We start from the raw sequence: 23,571 nt of genomic DNA, 5'->3' as shown, positions 1-23,571 counted from the left end.
TGTGTCCTGTTCGAGTCATCAAGCACAACAGTAAAACCCTGCTCACTGGTTCAAGTCACTCCGGATTACACAATCAGCTCCCTGAAATGTAAACTGGAGCAAACTTTCAAGTTTCCAGGTCCTGACATCCGACCTCCTGCCAGGAAATGTGAGGAGGACGAATGCTTGTGAGCATTCAGCAGCAGAACTACGGCAGCGAGCTGAACTCGTATCAATCATGAGAAGACTCACTGAAGCTGCAGCAAAGAAACAACAACTCCTATTTTTCTGGTTTTAATGAGGATTCATCACGAAGCCTTTACATTAGCTCGCAGAAGTCAGAAACATCTCATATCTAAGTGAAGCACAGCTTGCTAACATTTATTGCTGACATTATTTAGCATTTACCACATAAAAGATGAGCCTTCTGGGTGACAGCAGGCCAGCAGCCTGCAGCGTAAAGTAGGAGGAGAGCTGCTGTGGTTGAGGATCAAATTAGTGCAGCATAACAGGACAGTTATTATTTACTCATTAAAGCTGGTGTGTGCAGCGTCCTTTTGTACCCATTTCTACTTCCAGCACAGATTATACACAGTACACCAGTGCCATCATCCATTGTTTCTAATTTAGTGACTTTATTGGACTGAACAATTCGCAGACCTCCTGCTAACTTCAATTCTCCAAACAAACCAGCAGAAAGGTCTCTGCATGCTTCTGGTCCTGAGGGATTTTCTTAATTTGTTATTTTATAAAGCAAGTCCCAACAGTTGATGGTGATGCATATAATCATGCTGCTTGCTCATATTAGCATTCCCAACACAACGCCAGCCCAAAGTCAATACAACCTCATTTAACCTAGCAATATAAGTCACTTACAGATGGTTTTTTTTTCTATTTTAGGATATGACAGGTGACAACACAGGGCTCCACCCACTGCGAAGACTGGTCAAAATAACAATGTTCAAAACAATGCCCCTAATTATTAAAGCTACTGCACTGTGACCTAATTTTCCACGTAGCTTTAACAATAAATATCATGCTCGAAATTATGGAATTAAAATATCATTCTCACAATGAAAAGTACTTTTAACATGCACACATTCACATTTTATTATATGTATTATGGTAGATGGCTCCCGGTCAGAAGAGCTGCTGGTTGTAGGAGCTGAAACAGAAGCTCAGTATTTAATTAGTTTGGCTGAAACAAAGAATTATGTGAAGAAGTTCAGCAGCAAACAGCGAGATAGACAAAGAAGACACTAAATGAAGTGGAAAAATACCTGTTTTCTGAAAGATGCAGAGGTAATGATCATATATTGTTTTCAGTTTTTTGTAAATCTGTAAAAAATGTCGATATATAAAAAAGTTTTGGGGCGAAATCAGTGTAAAGGAGGACTGCAAAACAGAAGATTACAAAAAGAAAACAAGTGTGAGGTCCAGCTGAGCATGAGTGAATGAGCAGCTCAGGTCTGCAGCAGGCAGTGTGAGGAGGGCGTGTGTGCGTGTGTGCGTGTGTGTGTGTGTGTGTGTGTGTGTGTGTGTGTGTGTGTGTGTGTGTGTGTGTGTGTGTGTGTGTGTGTGTGTGTGTGTGTGTGTGACACTCACGTTGGAGGACGCCTCACACCGTCTTCACGTTGAGCTCGACCCAGTCTGTCCAGAGAGTTAAAAGGCTGCTTGGAAACACAGGCAGGAGGTTCTTAGAGGTTTTCATTCAGATCATGTTAAGATGTAACCCTAAGAACTAGTGGTGTGAAATAGAAAGCCGAGCATTGTGGATGTAACAGGTGATTTAAAACAGACCACATCATAAACCCATACAGCACATTTTAATCGTAGCCCTGCTTTTGAATAGCACATCTAAAACCTGTGTTACATATAATCATGTTCTGACTTTATTCTGTGAGCAGGATCAAAGCTTGCAGATGAAACGATACTGAACTGAACCTGTTGCGTTGTACCGAGTCAGTCCTCCTGCGGCCTCTGTAAGGCCTCTGTAAGGCCCCTGAAGGACTTTGAGCCACGTTTTGAGAGTCGCTGGCACAGACCGCTTTGTCGCCACTACAACGACTCACCAGGAGGGAACCTTCCCACAGCTGCAGACACGGTCAGGTCAGATGGAGATCAGACGGGAATCCTGAACATTGGCACAATTTGTTTCTGCATCAGATTCAGCTTCATGTGACGTATATTTATCCCACAAGACTGACATCGATCAGGGCCACAAAAAAACCGTCCGCAGCGGAGGAGCCGCCGAAAACTCACATGACGTCACTTATAGCGTTTTTAGGTTCACGTGAATTTTATTAGCCCACATTAACTTTGATTGTTTAGCCTCATCTGATGACGTGAGGTTATTTTCTGCGTCATGATGTTTCATATTTTTTAATATTTCAAACATCTTTCTTGGCGACATGACTTGAAATTTACTGCGACTCCGCTGTTTGGTCGGATTTTAAATCCTTTCAGATCGCTTTGTTTTAAATGGTAATTGGGATTATTACGGGTTTTTTTTTCTTTTTTTTTTTTTTTAAATAAAAACAGCAATAAAATGTGATATTGTAAAGCATTTTATCAAACCGGGAACTTTCCTGTTCTTCGAGATAAATAATATTTCTCGGAGCTGGTTGTGTTTCTGTTGTGTTGCAGGAGCCGTGTCGTGCTGTGAAACCTCCTCCTGAATAACAGAGGAGGCCTGCAGGTAGTAGCCTCTTCTCCTCTGCTGCTGCTCCTAATATGATTCAACCTTCCCGGCGCTGCAGCTGCTAATTCAATTTCTCCACGCTGTCAACACATCTGCAAAACACACAAAATATTATTTTGATTGTTTAAAAAAAAGAAGCGTCTCGACTCACATAAAATAGTAATAAATGTAGTCCTCTGGATGATGTTAAAAAAACCGATATTTGAATGTTTCCTGATTTCTCTCTTGATTTTGTTCGACGCTGTTAAAAACTGCACATGTAGATTTTTGCTTTAGTAGTTTCGTGACGCATGCGCATCAACTTCAAAAAAGCTAACCAAAATGAGATTTGAGAGTTTGATGTATAAATACAGTTATTTTTAAAAGAACAATAAAAACTAATATCTTAATTAAACACATTTATTAGGAGGTAAATGAATGAAAATTAATGGAATAAATATATTTTCTTTGAAAATAAATGTCATGGTGCAGAGGCCTTTCTGCTTAACAGTTATTTTCAGTGTCAGAATTTCTGAGGGCCGTTTTCAGTCCAGAAAGGACAAAAGCGTAAAAAATATGTGATTTTAGAGACGATGATTTCACTGGATCACATTTCTGTTATTTTATTTAATATTTGACGCACGTTGAGTTACACAAACAAACAAGCACACGCAAAGAAAAACAGGCCTGGCTGACCTTAATCTGTATATTGATGATTTTAAAAAGACTCGAGCCCCAACAGATCTGTGGGGCCTTTTAAGCTTAAACGGGAACGGGAGGCGAGTTTATTTTATTTTATTATTTTAAACTAAGGCAGACACTGGTTGGTGTCACTGTGATGGATTTGTAAAAGTCACTTCCAGTGGTCGTATCTGTCCTAACTATCACTGCATGCACACATTTGATCCCGGGTTAAGTACACACGCGTATACATGCGCAGTTCTGTACTGCGTCATGGACTCATTCAGCTGCATTGATTTGAAATTTGAATTCTTGCCGTTTCGAAAGTCCCCTGCAGATCTCCTCAGCACAAAAACCCGCAGCTTCATTTCACAAAGATGAACAAGCTTGTTCCAATTAGTCAGTGTATGAAATGTGTGGCAAAGGAAAGAGTTTAATTGTCTGTGATTCCACTCTGATCAAATGTGTAACTGCTCTGACGCCTGTGGATGTTGACAGCTCCGTCACCCTCCTCTGGCTCCCCTGGGTCACTATAGCGCCCCCACCTGGTGTTCACCTACAGCCTCTATACGACACTGTGGCTGCAGTTCAGATAACGGGACTGGGGTGGGGGGTGGGGGGGAAGCGGTGAAACCTGCTGGCAGGTGACTGGATATGAATGGTTGTAGTTTATGATTGAGTTTGCCAGAAAGTCATGTCCAGAAAAAATGTTCATGCAGAGCTGTGGCGCTTCAGGTATTAGCCTGATCCCAAAAAGCATCTGATTCACTGTATTGTTCCAAATAGTATGATAGTGTGTGTGTGTGTGTGTGTGTGTGTGTGTGTGTGTGTGTGTGTGTGTGTGTGTGTGTGTGTGTGTGTGTGTGTGTGTGTGTGTGTGTGTGTGTGTGTGTGTGTGTTTACCTAAGGGAGGGGTTGAGGAAACATTTTGCTTCTTCAAGTGAGAACTGATATGTTTCATTTAGCAGAGTGAACTGTGGAGGTGCAGGAGGAGGAAGTGGAGGAGGTGAAGGAGAAGGGGGCTGCTGGTAGTAGCGGGAGGAGGAGGAGGGAGAAGGAGGAGGAAAAGAGAAATGGAGGAGGAGGAGGAGGAGGAGAGGGCCGCTGGTCGCCGGGTTTCCATGTGACAAGGGGAAATATGAGGGACTTTGACAGGTCTTAAACGGTCTGGCGCCAAGGCCTCAGTCTAGCCGCTAAATATAGCCGGAGAGATGATGCAGGGAGATGGGAGGAGAAGATGGAGAGATGAAAAGGAAGAAAGGAACAATGTCGAGGGGAAGAAGAAAAAAAACAATACTCGATTATAGACGAATATGGCGCAAAACTGTCCCGTTATGTTGTAATTAGAGCGTCTTTGGACCGGATCGCTGACACAGGGGCCAAATCACCGGGACGGAAGACGCTTTTTACGCACATTTCCACATCTGCAGCTGTATTGTATTGTATTGTATTGTATTGTATTGTATTGTATTGTATTGAGCGGACGGATCAAGGACACGGAAAGGCTTTGGTGATGCAAGCAGTTAATTCACTTTAAATACGAGCCCAGCTTGCAGTGACGGGCAACTCCGCGCATCAAATATCTCATTTAAGCCTCTGAATCTGCTTATTTTGAGTAATTTCTGGGGATCATGGGATAATGATTTAATAAAGTATACAACAATAAACTGTGGACCAAAAATTCTGAATTTTCTCATGTTTTCAGATGTTTCCAAACATCATTTTGTACATTTTTGCTCTTGCTTCACTTCCACATGCCCAGCTGACACGCACATGCCCAAATAACAGGTCTAAGGAGCATATTCTGTCTGCCTGTATTAATCCCCAACACCGAGGAATCTATCAACACAGTGCCCCTTCTATGCAGAACTACCAGCAGCTCGCAGCACTCTTCCCTTGACTTAATGACTTTTAAATCGCGCGTAATGGAGATTTCTGTACCGTTGAAGGCACAGAACAAATAAATGGTGACTAATTTGCACAAGCATTGTTGATACAATTATCCAGCTGAGTATCCCGGCAGAAAAACCGTTATCCACCTCCATATGTTGCTAATCTTTTTTTCCTCCAAAGTAAATCCCCATGCATGCAGCTCCAGAGGCCTGACAAGATGCCACAGCCGCTCCTACATCTCCGTCATTTTCATAAATGTGAAGGTGCAGCATTCCAAACAAGCCGACTGTCCGGCCGAGTTAGACCAGCAGATAAACACCACAATACATCTCCGAGGAAAGTGTGAGGAAGACATTCTTGGTCGGTTTACATTCTCACGTGATGTTGATTCACACCGGCATTTATTTTCAACAAGGGGATGAGAAAAAAAAACCCAAAAAAACACCTCTTTCTCACATTGTCACTCAACACTGACTCCACTGCTGATGTGTGCGTTGTGTGAAGCAGTTGATGCTCCAGGGATTTGTGTCTGATCTACTGCGCTCCTTCCCGGGCTCGTAGAAACGCTTTCATTCAGGTAGAGTGCGCTCGTTCTGCTGTAGCTGCTCCTGTCTGTGCCTGCTGACTCTTTACGCATGGCTGTATCAATCTGATGGAAGGCGAGCAACAAGTGTGTAACACAGTGGAGATGTGCAAACATTCCATGCTCTTAAATCACACAAAGTTGCATCTGACGCACAAGTGCGGCAGCTAAAACTTTCTGGAGTCGATTTGAAGGATTTGGATCTTTTGCACATTTTGCCTCTTTAAAGCTGTTTGAGTTCATTTGGTTGTTTTATAACATCGTTTTATTTTGGCTGATCAGGCAGCGTATTATATGAATTAAATGTTTTAATAATTGGAGTTTTATGTTTATATTTATTATTCCAGACATTTTTATGAGCAGTAGGAGTTTTGTGCGGCTGTCAGCGGAAGCCGCAGAGAAGCGGTGCAGTTCCAAGAGCTCATAGGAAATGCGCAGTTGTTTCTGACAGCCTCATTCAGAAGGATTATCACTTTTTGTTTCAGTTTTTGTCGAAGTGACGCCTGTGGCCCACATCACGGCGCTTCCTGCCCGGAGAGAGCAGCTGTTTATCACCCAAAAAAAAAGGGGGGGGGGGGGGGACACATCTGACACCGAGTCGTGACCGAGGCGGGAGAGTGAAGCGGAGCCGCAGATGAGGCTGCTGGGGGGGCCGGTGTGGCTCACACATGCAGGAATTCAGGGTAAATATAAAGAGACAAGAAATGGTTCTTATTGTTGCGCATCAGCCGACTGGCACCGAGCAACTCTTTAACAAACTGAGTCCAAGTTCATCAGGAGCCGCGGCGCTGCGTGTCTCTGAAGGAGCTCAACGGAGCAGAGTGCGGGGAGGCTGCTGGGGCCCCCCGTGGCTCCCGAGTCCAGCACTGTCCTTGGTTTGACCAAATACAACCTGTCGGAGATTACGCGCTCCCACGGCCTGCCCTCAGCGCAGACGGAGCACTAAATCATCTCATCGCTGCGGCTGGTTCACGTGGAAACACAAACGACACACTAGAAAGAAATCAGCCCGACATCAAGCGGCACTCTCACAGCAGGACTAACACAACTACAATATCAGCAACCATAATAATTATAAGTGGCCTTATTCAAAAATACTAAACTATTTCAAACTTTATCAGAAGCCAAAGAAGGAAGAGTTTGTGTCGAAGTCAGCACTCACCGCTTTCTTTCTTCCTTCCTGATTTTCTTTCAAAATTCACTCATCATCATTCATCTGGTTTCCTCTCTTTTGCTCCACGCTGCACCGGGGTTTGTCTTTTCCAGCCTGTATTGCGCCGCTGCTGCGGCTGCTGCCGCTGCTGCTGCCGCTGCCGCTGCTGTTGCCTTCCCGTCAGCTCGATCAGGAAAACGCGCAGATAAATTTGCTCTCACCTTGGGGAAGCCGAGGCTGTTTGAGGCTGAAGTCAGTACACACACAGATAACATAGCCTGGACTAGTGTGAGGTAAATCCAGCCTAAGCGTCAAAACAGCCGATGGAATAATTACAATGTGTGTTATTATAGAGAGCGACCGAGAGAGCAGCAGCTCTTTGAAATAAATCTCTCCGGAATGCAGAGCTTGAGCTGCGAGTCGTGGATCTACTGCTGTGAGTTGTTCTAACAGACAGTGGTAAATGTGGAGAAGTGGAGCTGTTCCTCTGAATAAAGGTGAGCATTGAGACAGTGAGTCTGTGGACAGGTTGGTTTCTCCGGAGGCGACATTGTAAAAACGCAAGCCGAGAGAGGTGATGCCTCCACCGGCCAAGAACTGAGGGCTGACCCGGTGTTTGGCTTGGAAATGGGGGTGGGATTTCCCGATCTTTCCTGTCATTGGTTAATATTTTATTCTGTTGACATGTTTTCTTACTGCTAATGCTTCCGACACCTTCTTGCCCCCCCCCTCCTCTCCTAGAGTCTGGCCGGAGCTGTCAGAACCACGCCTATAGGGGCCCACAATTGGTCCAGAAAGCGTAAAATCAGCAATCAAAGGGGCTTGGTTCATTAGTGTTGGGGATGGAGGCAGGAAGGACATGTGAGATAGTCACAGATCTGCAGTGAACGGGGCCACATCTCTCCAGTCAGTGTGGGATGACTGAAGCAGAGAAACAGCTTATTTCTCTGAGAGGCACACAGCGCAGCCGGGCTCTGCCTTCACAGCGCCGCTTCTACTGAAGAAGGACTCGGCGGAGGAACCAAAGGAAAAGCACATCAGCAGCAACTCTGGGCTATTCTCTCCACCCTGATAGATAACACGTTGTGTGTTTAAGGCGCTGCGCTTTTCGCTTTACACAAATTAACTGCTAGCGAAGCGCGGACCCACACTGGCTCGAGGTCGGGGGAGATACCACTGAAAATATCCATTATTTCACTTCGCTTTTTGTGGATGCACCGATGAGAGATCCAGTTTTCACAGGGACTGCAATGGCTTATCACCCTTTCCACGCACACCGGCCGACCGACTTCCCCATGTCTGCCTTCCTCGCGGCCGCGCAGCCTTCCTTCTTCCCGGCGCTCAGCCTGCCTCCCGGGGCGCTCACCAAGCCCATCGCCGACCACGGCCTGGCCGGGGCGGCGGAGGCTGGGCTCCACCCGGCCCTCAGCCACCATCAGGCGGCTCATCTCCGCAGCATGAAAAGCCTGGAGCCCGAGGAGGAAGTGGACGACGACCCAAAAGTTACACTGGAAGCCAAGGATCTTTGGGACCAGTTTCATAAACTCGGGACGGAGATGGTTATTACCAAGTCCGGGAGGTGAGAATTCCTCCGAATTATCATAACCTTTATTTTTCAATTATTCCCCCGTCACTTTGTCTGTGTGCGCGTTACGAATAGATTTAATTCGCGTTATTAAACGGCAGCCTGTGCGCCAGGCCTTTACCACAAGGTACCGATTATTAGTTCCACTATTAATAATAAAAAAAAACTAGACAATGCTGCAAGAACAGGTTATATTTACCACGAATTATACACTAAATATATAGATTTAATTCAGTCCCCGGCCCATACATGTATATGGGAATTAAATTGACTTGTCAATGGATAAAACTCTCAATTATTTTGTAATGCTTGTGATCTACTTCAACACAGATTAAAGTACGTATTTGGAATATTTTGCTGCCCTGAGCTTTAATCACCTTTTTATCTCCATACTGCATTCTGAGGAGGCAGCAGAGCTTCTGGGTTTTATAAACAGGCTGTCACTTCAAAAAGCAGCGACGTGAAGTGCTGTGGTCATAAATATACTGCTCAGCTTTGTAGTGGAGGGCTTGGACAACACACATACACACGCAGGCGGACAGAGACACCACAGACACACACACACACACACACACACACACACACACACACACACACACACACACACACACACACACACACACACACACACACACGTGTATGTGTGGGGTTTTTTTTTGTGCGTTGCTGTCGCCTAATTGTGCGCAACAATGCAGAATAATATCTGACAATTGCAATATTTTCACTTGTCAGAGCGGCGTGTTTTTTTCTGCGACCCTCTATGCCCTTTTTGTCAGATTAGTTCAAGTGTTGCATGAAAATGTGATGTGTTGTGGTTGGATCGCGGCGTGTTGACTCCCCGTGTGTGTCTCTCTGCAGGAGGATGTTCCCTCCGTTCAAAGTGCGAATAAACGGGCTCGATAAAAAAGCCAAATACATCCTGCTGATGGACATCGTGGCGGCGGACGACTGCCGCTACAAGTTCCACAACTCCCGCTGGATGGTGGCGGGCAAGGCCGACCCGGAGATGCCCAAGAGGATGTATATCCACCCGGACAGCCCGGCCACCGGCGAGCAGTGGATGGCCAAGCCTGTTGCTTTCCATAAACTCAAGTTGACCAACAACATCTCGGACAAACACGGATTTGTAAGTACAGATAGAGTTTTTTGTTTTTTTTTCTCCATTGGCTGAGCTGATACTTTTTATATTTACATGCTGCATGAGATGTCTGCTGCTGGAGGAGGGTGTTTTTGAGTGTTTTGAGGATCAGATGCATTTTTTATGAGCCATACGGAGAAAGTGGGTCGTTGTGGGAGCAAGATCATGAGAAGAAAAATGGAAAATAAAAAAACAGAGCACAAAGCGTCAAACTGTGAAGGGAAATTATAAAGTAGGAAAAATAAAGGTTGGTCAAAGTAGAAGTTTTTTTCTGGCAAAGAAATGGAAACGCGTTACAAAACATGTACAAAAATATACTGAATATTTTCGTGTAAAGATGAGACGCCAGAACCTTTGACACTTTGTCGCCACTTGACTTCCCACCGCCGCCGACATACACTGAGCTTATGTTTCCTTGCAGCTCTCCAGAATATTATCAGCCTGCATTTTTCTCCTCCTGCATTTAAGTATCCAAACGCAGGCCCAGCTGACTGCGCTTGCAGCCGGCTCTTGGAGGCTGAGGCTGCAGTAAAGACCACGGCTGTACGATATGTTTTTATTCTCTACTTTTAACGAGTTTGAATGGGGTTTAATTTAAAAATCAAACATCATATCTGAGACGAGTGTGTGCGAGGCTGAGGATTAAGTGGTGTATCATCAAATCGGGTCACAGAGAAATGACGTGAAATGAGAGTGAATGGCGTCCCTGACGTCCCCTGCAGCCTGTAACCTTATAGCAGGCTCTAATAGCTCTATAGTATTAGAGTACACTTTAAGTTTGTGTTGTTATTTTGTATGACATCAGGTCATTACTGTTGTAAAGTGAGGTCTGGATGCTGCAGTGTCTTTGTGCGTTTTATCCAAAATATTTCCCCGCCTTTGGTGTTCTTTTACCTGTGAAATAATCTGCACGAAAACTAAAATATAAAAAAAATAACCGGGCCAGAAGCAAATAATAAATGTGTGAGAAAGCGGTGAGTGGCAGGCAGAAGGTGCCGTCGACTGGAAACAAATTCAACATTTATATGTCAGCCTAAATCATTTGCAATCGTAATGTATGCATGCACATGCTGTGTATGTGTCCTGTTTAAATCGCAGAGTTCACATCTTACTTTAAATTTAATCTAGAATTCACCCTTCAATTTGTATATTTATTGTCGCTTTATGTCCTAATTATTTTTTTAGAATTATGTTTAAATATCTGTTTGGAGTTCAAAGCTGTGTGTTGTCTGTGGTTGTGTGTGGAAACAGAGCCTCAGGCTGTAATTCCAGACTCATAAAAATGTCTGTACTTTGAGAAATTTGACATTTGTAGCTTTTGTCCTGATACGAAGTGGATCGAATCATCTTTTTGCTGTGTTTCTGATCCGTCTTGACAACATGTGTGGCCTGGTCAGGTTTTTCCCTTTGCCCCGCACTAATTACAGACAAGTCTGCTTACACAGTAATTATAACAGCATCAATAACATCGCGCTGGATCCGCCTCTGCGCATATTCTGTTGAATTTTAACATCAAACATGCTGTGATATTTACTCCAAATCTGTGCGCTTTGTGTGTGTTGGTCCAGACCATCCTGAACTCCATGCACAAGTACCAGCCCCGGTTCCACATAGTCCGGGCTAACGACATCCTGAAGCTCCCCTACAGCACCTTCCGGACCTACGTCTTCCCGGAGACCGAATTCGTGGCCGTCACAGCGTATCAGAACGACAAGGTGCGTCACGGTTCACACTCCACCGACGTCTCTAATATGGCTGCTATAGGCCTACTTTGCATAATAAATGTCCTACATGCTCCCCCTCCCCCCCGCCACCAACCCCGGAAAGACTTAATCTGATTTTGTAGGTCGCCTAATTTCCCTGCAGAAGAGTCCCATGTCCCACTTGATTTATTTTTTTAAATTGCTGCTTTGCTTGGATTTGTGGGTGTTGCCGATATATCTGACTGTGGATTCAAGCTTGTTGGTGGTGTTTGTGTGTTATCAGATGTTCATGAATGAGCTGTTACCAGAAGGGAATAAATTGGGCATATAAATGCTGGAGAGAGTTTTGGGTTTGTTGGTGTGTTTGTTGTGATGCTGCAGCAAACATGGTAGACATGTCCTGTTTTTTTATTTTTAGTTTGAAAATCAGTAAATACAACTGTTTCCATTTTAAAAATGTAATTTAAGATAATGTTTCCAAAATACAACACATTTGGATGAATATATTTGATGGCATTATTATAAGCCTCTCCGCTGTCTCTTTATCCTCCTCCATGGGGCTAATTGGGGCTCGGGTGTGGGGGGTCCCCTTGTAAAAGTTTATGGCATCGATTAGAAGGCATTTAAAAGGCCACAGTGGACAGATGCTGCAAGACGCTCTCCCTGCTCAGTGTGGAAAGGCCTGAAGCATCTTTGTTCAGGGGCCACTGAGGGCCACAGAGTCTCCAGCAGGAGCCACACAGGCCTCTGCCTGCTCCGTGCCCATACATGGAGCCACACTGCCCTCCTCCACATCAGGACATATCGTGAGGCAGCAGTGATCCAAACCGCATTATTAATTATTGATATGATAGTCATCTGTTCAAGCAGCCTACTGCTCCCTCTGCCTTTTTTTCTGGGGATCGGAGGCTTGTGTGGCCCCGTAGAGGAATATTTCGTGGCAGAATGTCTCTCCAGGGGCCAATGAGAATAACGCCACATCATTACGCTTTAATAATGCAAATCTGAGGCCTACGGTGGCTCCTGTCCAACACACTGGTGGTGTGTGTTAATCCCAACACATTGTTTTGCTACATATGGGCTGGATGGAGACAATGGGCTGTGACAATGTGGCCTTTGTGTTTTTATTGTTGTTCCATACCCTTCATTTCATCCTGTCCATTTTATTCTGGACAGATAACGCAGCTGAAGATCGACAACAACCCTTTTGCAAAAGGTTTCAGAGACACGGGAAACGGAAGGAGGGAGAAAAGGTAAAAAGCTGCTGCTAACACCTGTAAGACCAGTGTGTGTGTGTGTGTGTGTGTGTGTGTGTGTGTGTGTGTGTGTGTGTGTGTGTGTGTGTGTGTGTGTGTGTGTGTGTGTGTGTGTGTGTGTGTGTGTGTGTGTGTGTGTGTGTGTGTGTTCACCTTTTATTCTGCAACTTCATGGTGTGACAGTAAAATTATGATTTAATATATACCAAACCACCACAACTTTTATCATTATTATTATTGATAATATTATTATTATTATTATTATTATTTTGCAGGAAGCAGTTGACCATGCCATCGCTGCGGATGTACGAGGACCAGTGCAAGGCAGACAGGGAGGGTGCAGACTCAGACGCCTCGTCCAGCGAGGCCCCGACTGGCAGGGACACGGTCCACTCCCCTCTGGGAGCCGGCAGCAGCCCGCTGAGGTTCAGCAGGCCCAGCAGAGGTGAGGCATAGTACTGTTTGTTTTTATGTTGGGGGCCCAACATGAGCATGAGTGTGTGATATATTCAAATACAAGCTTAAATTCACCCTTTCAAAACCATGAGGTGTTTTATTCATGTTATAATTTAAGTTGTTTTCAATTAGCTAATACGTGACTGTAATAATTTGATGCAGGAATATAGGCAATAACATCAAATTAATTACTGTGCATAAATTATTATTATCGTTATTATTATTATTATTATTAATAATAATAATGATGTGTGATAATGTTAAAGAATTTTGGTGCATTCACATACACTCAAAATAATAGTTTTTTTTTGGAAGCCTGTTTAAATGTTTAAAAAGTAATTTTCCTCAGATTTGTATTGCTTTGTGTATTCCATATATTATGTTAAAGGTTGCCTGACATCCCCCATCGTACTGACTTCATGTCACTAAATTCTTGATGAATTTTTAAAATCTCTACAACTCCTGTGTAAAAGTAATTGTTTTAGATGTGATCTGGTTTGATCCCTTTGTTTTATGCATTTATCATTTATCAAAATAATTGATAATTTTTTTTTTTTTTTTTTTTAATAATCCTAGAAGTATTTGGCTTTAATGTGACCTGTTATTCATCTAAATCAGATTTTTCTTATGTCAGTTTATCTTAAATTCAGTAGAAACAGTGCTTTTCAAAATAAAATACATTTAAGGAGGAGGGAAAATGTTAATCTCCTAATGAAATGTCAGGGTGGATTTGGAGTTTCAGGCTCCCACCAGGCTTCTGATGCTAGTGTGTGTTTGTAGATGTGTAGTTGTGTGATACTGACACCTCTTTTTTTCCCCTCTCTTTTAGATGAGAAAACATGCACTGACAGCGAGCAGGAGATGGAGCATCACGACGAGCGCTGCACCGCCTCCAACAGCCCGGGACCTGAACCTGTGTCCCCTTACAGCTCCAGGTGCGAGGAGCGAGTGAGGGAAAAGCCAAGCGCTGAGAAGAAGGACAACTCCGTATTCAGTATAAGGAACCTTGAGAAGGACAAAGCAGAGAGCAGGCACAGGAAGGACACCACGGACGCGTTGACAAAGGACTCGGAGGCTGGAGGCATCAGTGCCAGCAAGGACTCCTTCTCCCCTCTTGTGGTCCAGACCGAGAGCCCTGCGCACTTCAGCCCGGGCCACTTACAAAGTCTGGCTCTGTCTGGTCTGCATAGTCAGCAGTTCTTTAACCCTTTGAGCGCCGGATCGCCACTGTTGTTTCACCCCGGGCAGTTTGCCATGGCCCCCGGAGCCTTTTCTGCCATGGGTATGGGGCATCTATTGGCCTCTGTATCCGGAGCAAGTGCTTTGGAAAATGGCAGCATCTCCGCCCAGGGCACTGGAGGAAACCCTTTCCCCTTCCATCTGTCCCAGCACATGCTCGCCTCTCAGGTAAGAAAGGTGGTCCAGTCAGAGCATGATTTAGTTTGCCTGTACACCTGTAACAGTCATCTGACGCCAACAGTTGCAGCTTCAGGCTAACATGCCTTTGGACAACATTCTTAGGACTCTAACAGTTCATATGAAGCTCAGCTGACTCAGAGTAGGAGTTAACCTGCACGAATCAGAGCTGTTTAAAAAAAAATCTTGGACATAAGCATGACCAGTAAAGTTAAATATCATGTATTTGCTGCATGCAACATGTGGAACTTCTGTGTGTTTGTATTAAAACGCAAAGACTTCATAAATGAAATGGATTCTTGAACCATGACACCAGGCATCTGTAGAATAATCTGTTTGTTAAAAGACTCAGAGAACAACATGTTCATTGCTCCGGTGTCAGATCTGTCCTGTGTTTCAAATCTGTTCTCAATAATCTGTTTGTGTTGGAGAAATGTATCTCTGATGAGATTATTTGATTACTTGATTGGCAGTAGTGATCTGTACAACTGTGACTCAAAGGTTGTCCTTCTGTACATTGCAGGGCATCCCCATGCCTCCGTTCGGGGGTCTCTTCCCGTACCCCTACACCTACATGGCGGCGGCTGCAGCGGCGGCCTCGGCTTCAGCCCTTCCAGCCACCAGCACCTCCAGCCCGCTCTCCAGAAACCCGTTCCTGGGTTCGACCCGGCCCCGGCTCCGCTTTAACCCCTACCAGCTCCCAGTGTCGCTGCCTCAGAGCTCCAGTCTGCTCACTACCGGCCTACCGGGCAGCCTCAGCGTGGGCTCCGAGTCCTCCAAACCGGGCAGCAGGGAGACCAGCCCGGCCCCGGAGCACCACAGCAGCCACAAGACAGGAGGCTCGAGTGGACGGGCTGCATCTCCCAAGACCTCCGTAAAGGACTCTGTGAACGAGCTGCAGAGCATCCAGAGACTGGTGAGCGGCCTGGAGGGCCAGAGGGTGCCCTCCCCAAACACAGACTCTCCAAAGTGATTAAGGCTCTCAGTTTGGGATGAAGACTTGGCTTGAATACCAGTGGACTATACGTGCATACATCCTGTACAGCACATTACAGAGACTGGGATGAGGGTTTGACCGATGAGGGTCCATGAAGGCCGATTAGTCATATTTTTTGGAACAAAGCTGTAGACGGAAATATAGTCTATATAATTATATTTAACCTTTTAAATTTGTCCAGAGATGACCTGTTGGAAAGGTGGAAAACCTGTCAGGCAACATTTCCACTGTGATCTGACATCAAACCTTCCCAGAAATCCCAGTGTTTGTCAGGTGAGCTGCTCTTGATGGCAGGCTAACCCCCCAAGAAACTCTGGAGTATATTTCTATATTGATGAAATAAAAAAAATCAATTTAGAAAACATTAATAAATCAACAAGTTGTGCAAAGAATAAAGAATACGGAAACAATAATAAAACACTAAAGAAGCAGAACATATTATTAAATAAATAAATAAAAAAAACTCCAACCACTTATGTTGAATAATGTTTAATAGAGAGTAACACTGATCATTTCCGCTACAAAAATATCAAACTTGATCATATCATTAGGTCAGAGGTGGACCACACAGGGCCAGTATCGGCCTCACGTATCGGTCTGACCAGCCTGCAGCTCCGCAGAGCGCGCGGCGCACCGCGCAAAGTGTGTGTTGAGTTCGGTTAACTTGAAGCATTTGAGCGTCCAGGCCCGGTTTCAGACGCAGAGCCGAGCCCTCAACAGGAGCCTCATCACGCCGACCGGCAGGTCTGATTATTTCAAAAGGGATGTTAGCTGAACGTTCCGTCTGCGACAGGAAGGAAGGAAGGAAGGAAGGAAGGAAGGAAGGAAGGAAGAACCGCTTATGCCAGAAAAATTATTTCTGAACTATTTATGTAATTAAAATCTGTAAATAAAGCTAAGATCCAAGAATATGCAATTGGTATTAATTTATTCAAGGCTGTATATTAGCGTGTATATATTTCGAATTTTTCCCTCCTTTTCCTCTTCTCCTCTTCCCCATTTTACATGAACATAATACTGTATAAATGAAAGCTATTTAGCGCTTGTTGGTTTGAAAAAAAAAAACTGTGTATGAAGCATCGCTGATTTTTTATTTAGGAGACGTGTGTGCCATGTTTTAGTCTGCATCCACCGACAAATACCGAGGAACAGAGAGAGAGAGAGCTCCACGTGGATTCAAAAACACCTCAGGTTATTTCACTCCAGCCAGGAGACATTCAAAGCAATTTCTCCTACGGGCGCATCATTCATATCTATTCATAAATATATTTAAAGATGGAAGTATCTTGTTTATGCTGGTTGTCCGGGTATTTTTTTTCTTTTCTTTTTTTTTTTTTGATTGTCTCACAATTTCAATAAAAAAAAAAAAAAAATCGTTGTGCTGAAAGCTTGCGTATTATTATTATTATTATTATTATTATTGCTATTATTGTGCTTTTTATTATTTTTTTAATGTTGTTGTAATCACCCAATTAGAGCAAAAACAGCGGTGGAAATTTATAGAGCATTTTCAAATGAAGTCATGTATGGTTTTACACAGATACATATAGTGCACACACACACACACACACACACACACACACACACACACACACACACACACACACACACACACACACACACACACACACACACACACACACACACACACACACACACACACGTGATGAGAAACGGGGCAGGAGCGCCCTCTGTCGGCCGCAGATCTAACAGGAAACGTGCAAGTTCTGCATGTTTTTGAATATATAAAGAAAATATGACCGGGTGCAGTTTGCATGTTATTGAAAATATATTTAAAACACAAGGTTACATTTGTGGAGGAAAATTGTTGGCATGAATTTTGCATTGCATGCCATATTACAGCAGGTTTATTATTCCAGACTTTATATGAGCAATAAGGAAGGCTTTTCTTCCTGATCTTATTTTTACTGATTTTGTATATTTACTGGGCAGACAGGGCAGGGACAACAGCAGTGTGTCTATTACTTTATATTTATGTTAAATCGGGCTCGTCTCCTGCAGCTATGCACGGCCATCAAGTCTATTTTGAGCAAGTCCTCAGTCACCGTCAATCAGCATTTCCTTTAGCATTGTGTGCCCGCTCATATTTTTAGAAAGAGTGGCGTAATGCAAGTATTTATGGGAAGAGCTTTCTCTGCTACGCTCACACACATCCTGCAGCTGGAGAGTCGCCTGTTCAACGCGGCCGGAGGGCAGCAGGGAATCTGGATTTATCTGCGGCATGAAACATGTTTTTACATGCAGAAATGAATTTATTGTTACAGCTTTTTAATGGGTTGAATATGCCCTGATGCTCAGAGTTTAAACCTACAGTGAGCGGCACCAACTCACCGTCACATGATGTTTCTTTGTTTCTGAAAATTATTTTCGTTTTGTTCCTCTGTTTTAGGAACTTGTGCTCAGTGGAAATGTGAAGTGTGTTGTGGCCTGTGAGAGCATGACGCAGCAGCAGTGAGTGTGTGTGTGTGTGTGTGTGTGTGTGTGTCTCGGTTTAAAGGGTTAAGCAGGGGGAGTTTAGGGCAGCAGACAGCCTTTTGTCCGGGACCCGGCGCCTGTCGCCTGCCTGCCGGCCACAGCCTCCACACCGCCCCGCTTCCTAATTAGAGAGCCTCCCCCACCCCCCTCTCTCTCTCCTCCTCCTCCTCCCCCACCTCGTCCTCCTCCCCTTCTTCTTCATTTTCTTTTCTTTCTGCAGCGACAATCACAAAACTCTCTTTCTATTACGGGGGCCATTGTTGCCACTCTGTTATCTTCAATTAACAGGGAGAGCGACTCGACCTCGCACTCTGGGAGAAAAAAGTATTTGTCTAAATCAATCAGTCAATGAGTGATCAATAGGCTCCTGTGGAGGCCCCGTGGATCATAACTAATGACTGGTGATGGCGTGGGGTAAAAAAGCCAAGATTATTCACAACTCTGTTCAATGATCAGTGCTGCTCTATGTTGTTATTTAAGCTTTTGTAGGCCAACAGGAGAAGTTGCACAGTTCATCTGAACTCAGGAGACAAACGGCACCTTTCCACGGAGTCTGGCGCTGCTGGAATCTGCTCTCAGATCAGTCAGCATGTCCCAGATTACTCAAATATTCTCCTGCCTCTGGGTGTAAGGTGACTTATGTAACTGCATGTGCTGGTATTTTATTAACATGTCAAGTTTTACATCTGCTTTTCTTATTTCTACATTTCTACATGTGATCAAATTGTAATAAAATACACGTCAGGTTTCAGGGATTCGTTCCATTTTTAAATTTATGTGATTCGGTAAAACGGTTTGAAAATAACAATATACTTATTCAACTACAATTTAAGAATAACTTTGAGGTAGGCTACATTAAATTTCAAATCTTATGCAATGTGGCCTCTTTCTCATTTTAGAGGCAAAAATAAACGTTTCTTTACTCCACTCCATTTATCTGACAGCTGTAGTGACTCTAAATATGTAAAATATGTATAAATATGATTGTTATTAATTAAAATAAAATAAAAATAGATTCAAATTAGCACCAAACTGAAAAGAAACAAAACGCATACACATTAATGCAGCACTGCATATAATAATATTGCTGTATTTGTAATAACATTAACACTGGGGCCTGCTTAATAAATATGTTGATACTTATTACACTTATACTCTTGGTTAAATTTGGAATGGGGTACCTTTACTTGTATTAGAGCATTATGAATACGCCTTTCACTTGTAATGAAAAATTTTAAATCCAGAAGTTTCTTTCCAGCCATCAGATTGAATATTTCAAGGTGAAATGATATTCATTGAAGTGGGAAAAGAAATCCTGTCTTGTTAAACCAAATATTTGTTATTTGTGAATGATATAAACTGCAAAAAGAAACCAGTGGATTTTGCTGGGTGTGATTTGTGAGTTGCTTTATTGTAATAAAGTGATAAAATGAGGAAACTTTGCAGCTATTTTAGAACTAAAACAACTCGGGAGACAATTGAGATCTTTAAAATATCTCTTTGTTTTTGTCCAGCTGCTAAACAAACCTCTGTGAGAAATATTCAGACAGTTTAAGTGTAAACGTTGTTGTACCTGCGCAGCCACAATGTGACCAGATGCAGTTTGTTTGGGAGTGAAAGGCCAGTATCTGTACAGTACGTCAGCGTGGCGGTGCAGGGAAGCAGCCCAGCAGCCTGCATGGTGTCCACAGAGTGTGTATTGTTGTGCTGAGGCTCTGCTGGCTGCCCGACGGAGCAGCTGTCCTATTGGCTGCTTGGCTCAGGTGCAGCCAACCCACTGGCCCACAGTGGAGAGGGAGGGGGCCAATCACAGGCCGCGGTTCTCCTCCAGGACAGGGCACGGTGGAAGCGGAGGGGGGGCGGCGGGTGGAGGGACACAGAGCCTCGACCCTCACTCTTAACACTTCCAGAGTCCATTTCATACACACAAACAGACACACACCCAGAGGCCGAAATACAGAAGGAAGGTTTTCCGTTTCTGTGCTAAAAGGAAAAGTGCAGAATGCTTTGAGTTAAATTCAATCAGAGGAGCTAAAGATCCATTAAACACACCTAATAAACACACCTATAAAAGGCAGCTGTAATAGAGAACAGGCAGATCACACGGGCCACCAGAACTGCACGTTCAACATCATATATCAAATTCAAACATCATAATAATCAACTCCGCTCATCAACAGAGGTCCGATGCTTTCAAAGCAGGCAAAACAACAAGCAAGCAACAAGGTGTGTGTGTGTGTGGGGGGGGGGGGGGCACTGCTGCTTCCTAAACGAGTTAACGTGTGTGTGTTTTGGACAGTTTAGAGCTGCAGCATGCCGGCCCGTCGCCCCCTCCTGGACACTGAGGACGGAAAAGGAAATCTATTGTGACATCAATCTGACAATGTTGATGACAACAACACAAAAACACAAATTCACTGCAAAGCTGTCATTTCTTCATGGCTTCATTCATGATTCTGTCACTTCCTTTTTGTTTTTGGTGTTTTATTCTTCCTGCTGTCAGTATATTGTAAATAATTTGAACACTCGGACTTTAAACTAGTACAACCTGCAGAGGTTCACCGGGTCAGAGACAAACATCATGTTTGATGCACAGAAAGTCCCGTTTATTGGGTTTATGGTATATCATTTTATAGCTGTCGGTTTATCTTCACGAATAGATTTCTACATTGATTTTTTTATTTTTTTTATTTGTTTGTATCATATAACACTCAATATATATATTGGCTTGCAGGTCAACAGGAGTTAGTCCCAGAATGCACTGCAATGTAATGCGCTGCAGCCAATCCTCTTGAAGTATTCGTCTTCTTCATATTGTTATTTTCACACATCCTTCTCATAAAGCTCACTCACATCAGATATGCAGCCTACAAATATCACCTCAGGCTTATTATGCTGTGAAATGTTTGCGAAGTGATGAGCAGCCCTCCCACTCCAGCAGACGGCCACTCCTCCACCGGTGCTGCTGGACCCACCAACCACTGGGTGGCACGCTTACTTACTTTAGAGCTCTGCATGCAGTATAACGCACTGCACGTGTACATGTTGAATTAAAGGAGTACAACTAACGCAAACGCAGTTTTTTGGGTTATTACAGCAGTGTAATAAGAACACTTACAGATAATGTTGTCACACTCATTGTCATTGATCCAAATATGAAGTTATAAGGTGTGACTATCTGAGTCATATGCATCTGAAATTTAAAACTCAGGAAGGGATTTTTTTTTTTAATTTAATTGCTTCATAAAATGTATTTAGATTGAAAATCTGTAATAAATATATATATATATATATATATATATATATATTAAATAACGAAAAATTTGGATTAATGCATGAGTATGCAACTGCAAATATGATGTAAAAAGGGCAAACAAAGGGGAACAAATGATGATGTCTGCAGATGTGTGGAGCTGTGACTTTGTATGTATGTGAAGAACTGTCCCAAATAATTGTTTGTGTTCTTTGTTCAAAATCGAGGACCTTTCAATTCTATTTAATTTATTTCTACAATCACAAATCATCTCAGGGAACTCTACATAAGGTTTAGACCTCAGAATATTATAAAGAGAAACCCAACAGTCCCACAGTTCCCACATTAGAGACAGGAAGAAAGCTCGGACAGAACCAGACTCAGAGGTTCTTCTGCCTCGACTGGTTGGAGCTACAGGAGAACTCACCTTCACACTTCTTCTAACCTTTTAAAAAATGTCTGACAGATCCAGACAATGTAGAGTTCCCTCTTTTTTTACACCTGATTCTAACAAACCAAAAACAAGAGTAAACCAATCCTGAATGAGATGCAGTTGAAACATTTCGTTCCAATCAGTTCAGAGCTAGATGGTTCTCTTCATAGCAATCACAGGGAGAAAATACACATCCAGAGACATTTCTATCTGAGCATCAGACCCAGAACCTCACAGGATCAAAGAACACACATCTTCAGCAGGTAAACTGTAGTTTAGCACCAGAGGAGAAAGTTTAAAAGCTCAAACTGCTAGAAACAAGACCCACATAACAAGAATAGTGCAACAGTGAGTGAAACAGGTAATTGTGCATCAAATGTGCACAGAAACACAGAAACTGTCTGGCGTGGAGCTGCTTGGCGTGTTGTGATGCCGGTGATGTTCACAGGATGAACTACACCCCGAAGAGAATGCAGTCCCGGCCTGTTAACCAGCGCAGTGCAGCGTCTCTGCTAGTTAAGGGTTGTGTCCAAGTGGTTTCATTTGATCCCAGACATAGTGTACATCAAAGCTCCGGCAGGTCTGTTCAGCTCCAACAAAGAGCTGCAACATATTTCAGAAGGGTTGAAAAGGGAAAAGGTCTCAGAGTTCTGCACAAACCTCCAGAGCAAGTTTAAAACTACAAACAGTTTTTTTTTTTTTACCTGATCTTAAAACGTATGTGATCCTGATGTTTTTCCTCCAGGCAACATGCTACATGGCCAACAGTGTGTCACCCTGTTGTATAGGTGCATATTTTCATGGTTGGTCCCCAGCATTCATGCAAAATAAAGCATGTAGGGTCTCTATATGTGTCATGGTGCGTCCTCCCATCATCTGCTGCTCTGGAGACAAATTACAAACTGAAAGATGTCCAGCAGTAAATCAGAGCAAAGCCGAGCACAGAGGGAGCAAATGAAGTGGCTGGAGAGGCGACCTCCATCTCGTCACTCATTACTGCTGAAGGAAACAGAGGCTGGTGGTTATACGGACGCCTTTCACTGTCCTAGATCAAACAGCAGCGAGAGCCAGCACCCGCCGCTCCTCAGTGCCAAATTACAAACACAGAACAACCCTGCTGTACATTCAGGTCTTTGTAAAGTTGGGCTTTTGATCATGGCCGAGTCCTCGAGGACCTGTTTAAAGAGGACGGCCATGTGGGATCTGTGCGTCTGACCCCACAGAAATCATTTGCTCTTACGGCACTGAGAGGCCTGGCCTGCACACACCAACCGACACGGAGATGAAGACGAGAGATTAGGAAAGACTAACAGTCTGTGTCAAGATGAACGGACGCTGAGACTAAACCCGCCAGCTCTTCTAAAAACATACAATCCCCCCCAACTCTGTTCCCACCTCAGACACATGTAACATACGCCCACGCCTGCTTAAATAAACTCTGAGCTTCTTCTCAGACCTGCAGTGCACTCAGAAGGGAGTTTGACTGATTCGGTCTCTTCTTCTGAACAGAGACAGTGTGCAGCATGTGGAAGATGTTTATTACCAGCCAACCTGCTACGCAGTTGGAAACAGGACGAACTGGGAATTAAGAGATTTCAGTGTGTGATGTTGTTTGGCCAGTTCAGTTTCTGAGGGGTCATCGCATGATATGTTGAATGTATTTACCAGTCCAAAGCACTGATGTGATGTTGTCTTTGGTTCTTTCAGAGTTAGCCGAGGCAGAGGGCTGCTCCCCCAGTGCACCAGTACAGAGACACATTTCAGTTTGAATAGTCTTCGCTTCACATCTACTGAATCATCTGGACATCTGCTCCGGAGGAGTTGGAGGGATCGAGAATGCTGTTTGTCTTAAATATGAGCCGTATCGAC

General features: G+C 43.8%; 1 protein-coding gene across 1 annotated transcript; it reads left to right on the top strand.

Moving 5' to 3' along the window:
* The first annotated feature begins 8,049 nt into the window (after nucleotides 1-8,049).
* Nucleotides 8,050-16,907, top strand: tbx2b (T-box transcription factor 2b). The gene is made up of 7 exons (XM_069722747.1): nucleotides 8,050-8,548; nucleotides 9,413-9,680; nucleotides 11,261-11,407; nucleotides 12,572-12,648; nucleotides 12,927-13,096; nucleotides 13,937-14,514; nucleotides 15,047-16,907. The coding sequence occupies exons 1-7, from the start codon at nucleotides 8,190-8,192 to the stop codon at nucleotides 15,494-15,496; spliced, it is 2,049 nt and encodes a 682-aa protein (XP_069578848.1). The 5' UTR covers nucleotides 8,050-8,189; the 3' UTR covers nucleotides 15,497-16,907.
* Nucleotides 16,908-23,571: the final 6,664 nt, after the last annotated feature.

This window comes from Brachyistius frenatus, unplaced genomic scaffold (assembly GCF_029030835.1).
Source record: "Brachyistius frenatus isolate BFR_SWC_R1_liver_20210118 unplaced genomic scaffold, ASM2903083v1 Contig_303, whole genome shotgun sequence".
Lineage (NCBI taxonomy): Eukaryota > Metazoa > Chordata > Actinopteri > Embiotocidae > Brachyistius > Brachyistius frenatus.
Note: the sequence above shows the minus strand (reverse complement) of the source record. Positions and strands in the feature narration are given on the sequence as shown.

Excerpts from the sequence above, each read along its gene's own strand:
- tbx2b (XM_069722747.1), top strand. The coding sequence starts at position 8,190 with ATGAGAGATCCAGTTTTCACAGGGACTGCAATGGCTTATCACCCTTTC. Across the intron at positions 9,681-11,260 it reads TCTCGGACAAACACGGATTT|ACCATCCTGAACTCCATGCA; the intron begins GTAAGTACAGAT and ends GTGTTGGTCCAG. Across the intron at positions 12,649-12,926 it reads AACGGAAGGAGGGAGAAAAG|GAAGCAGTTGACCATGCCAT; the intron begins GTAAAAAGCTGC and ends ATTATTTTGCAG.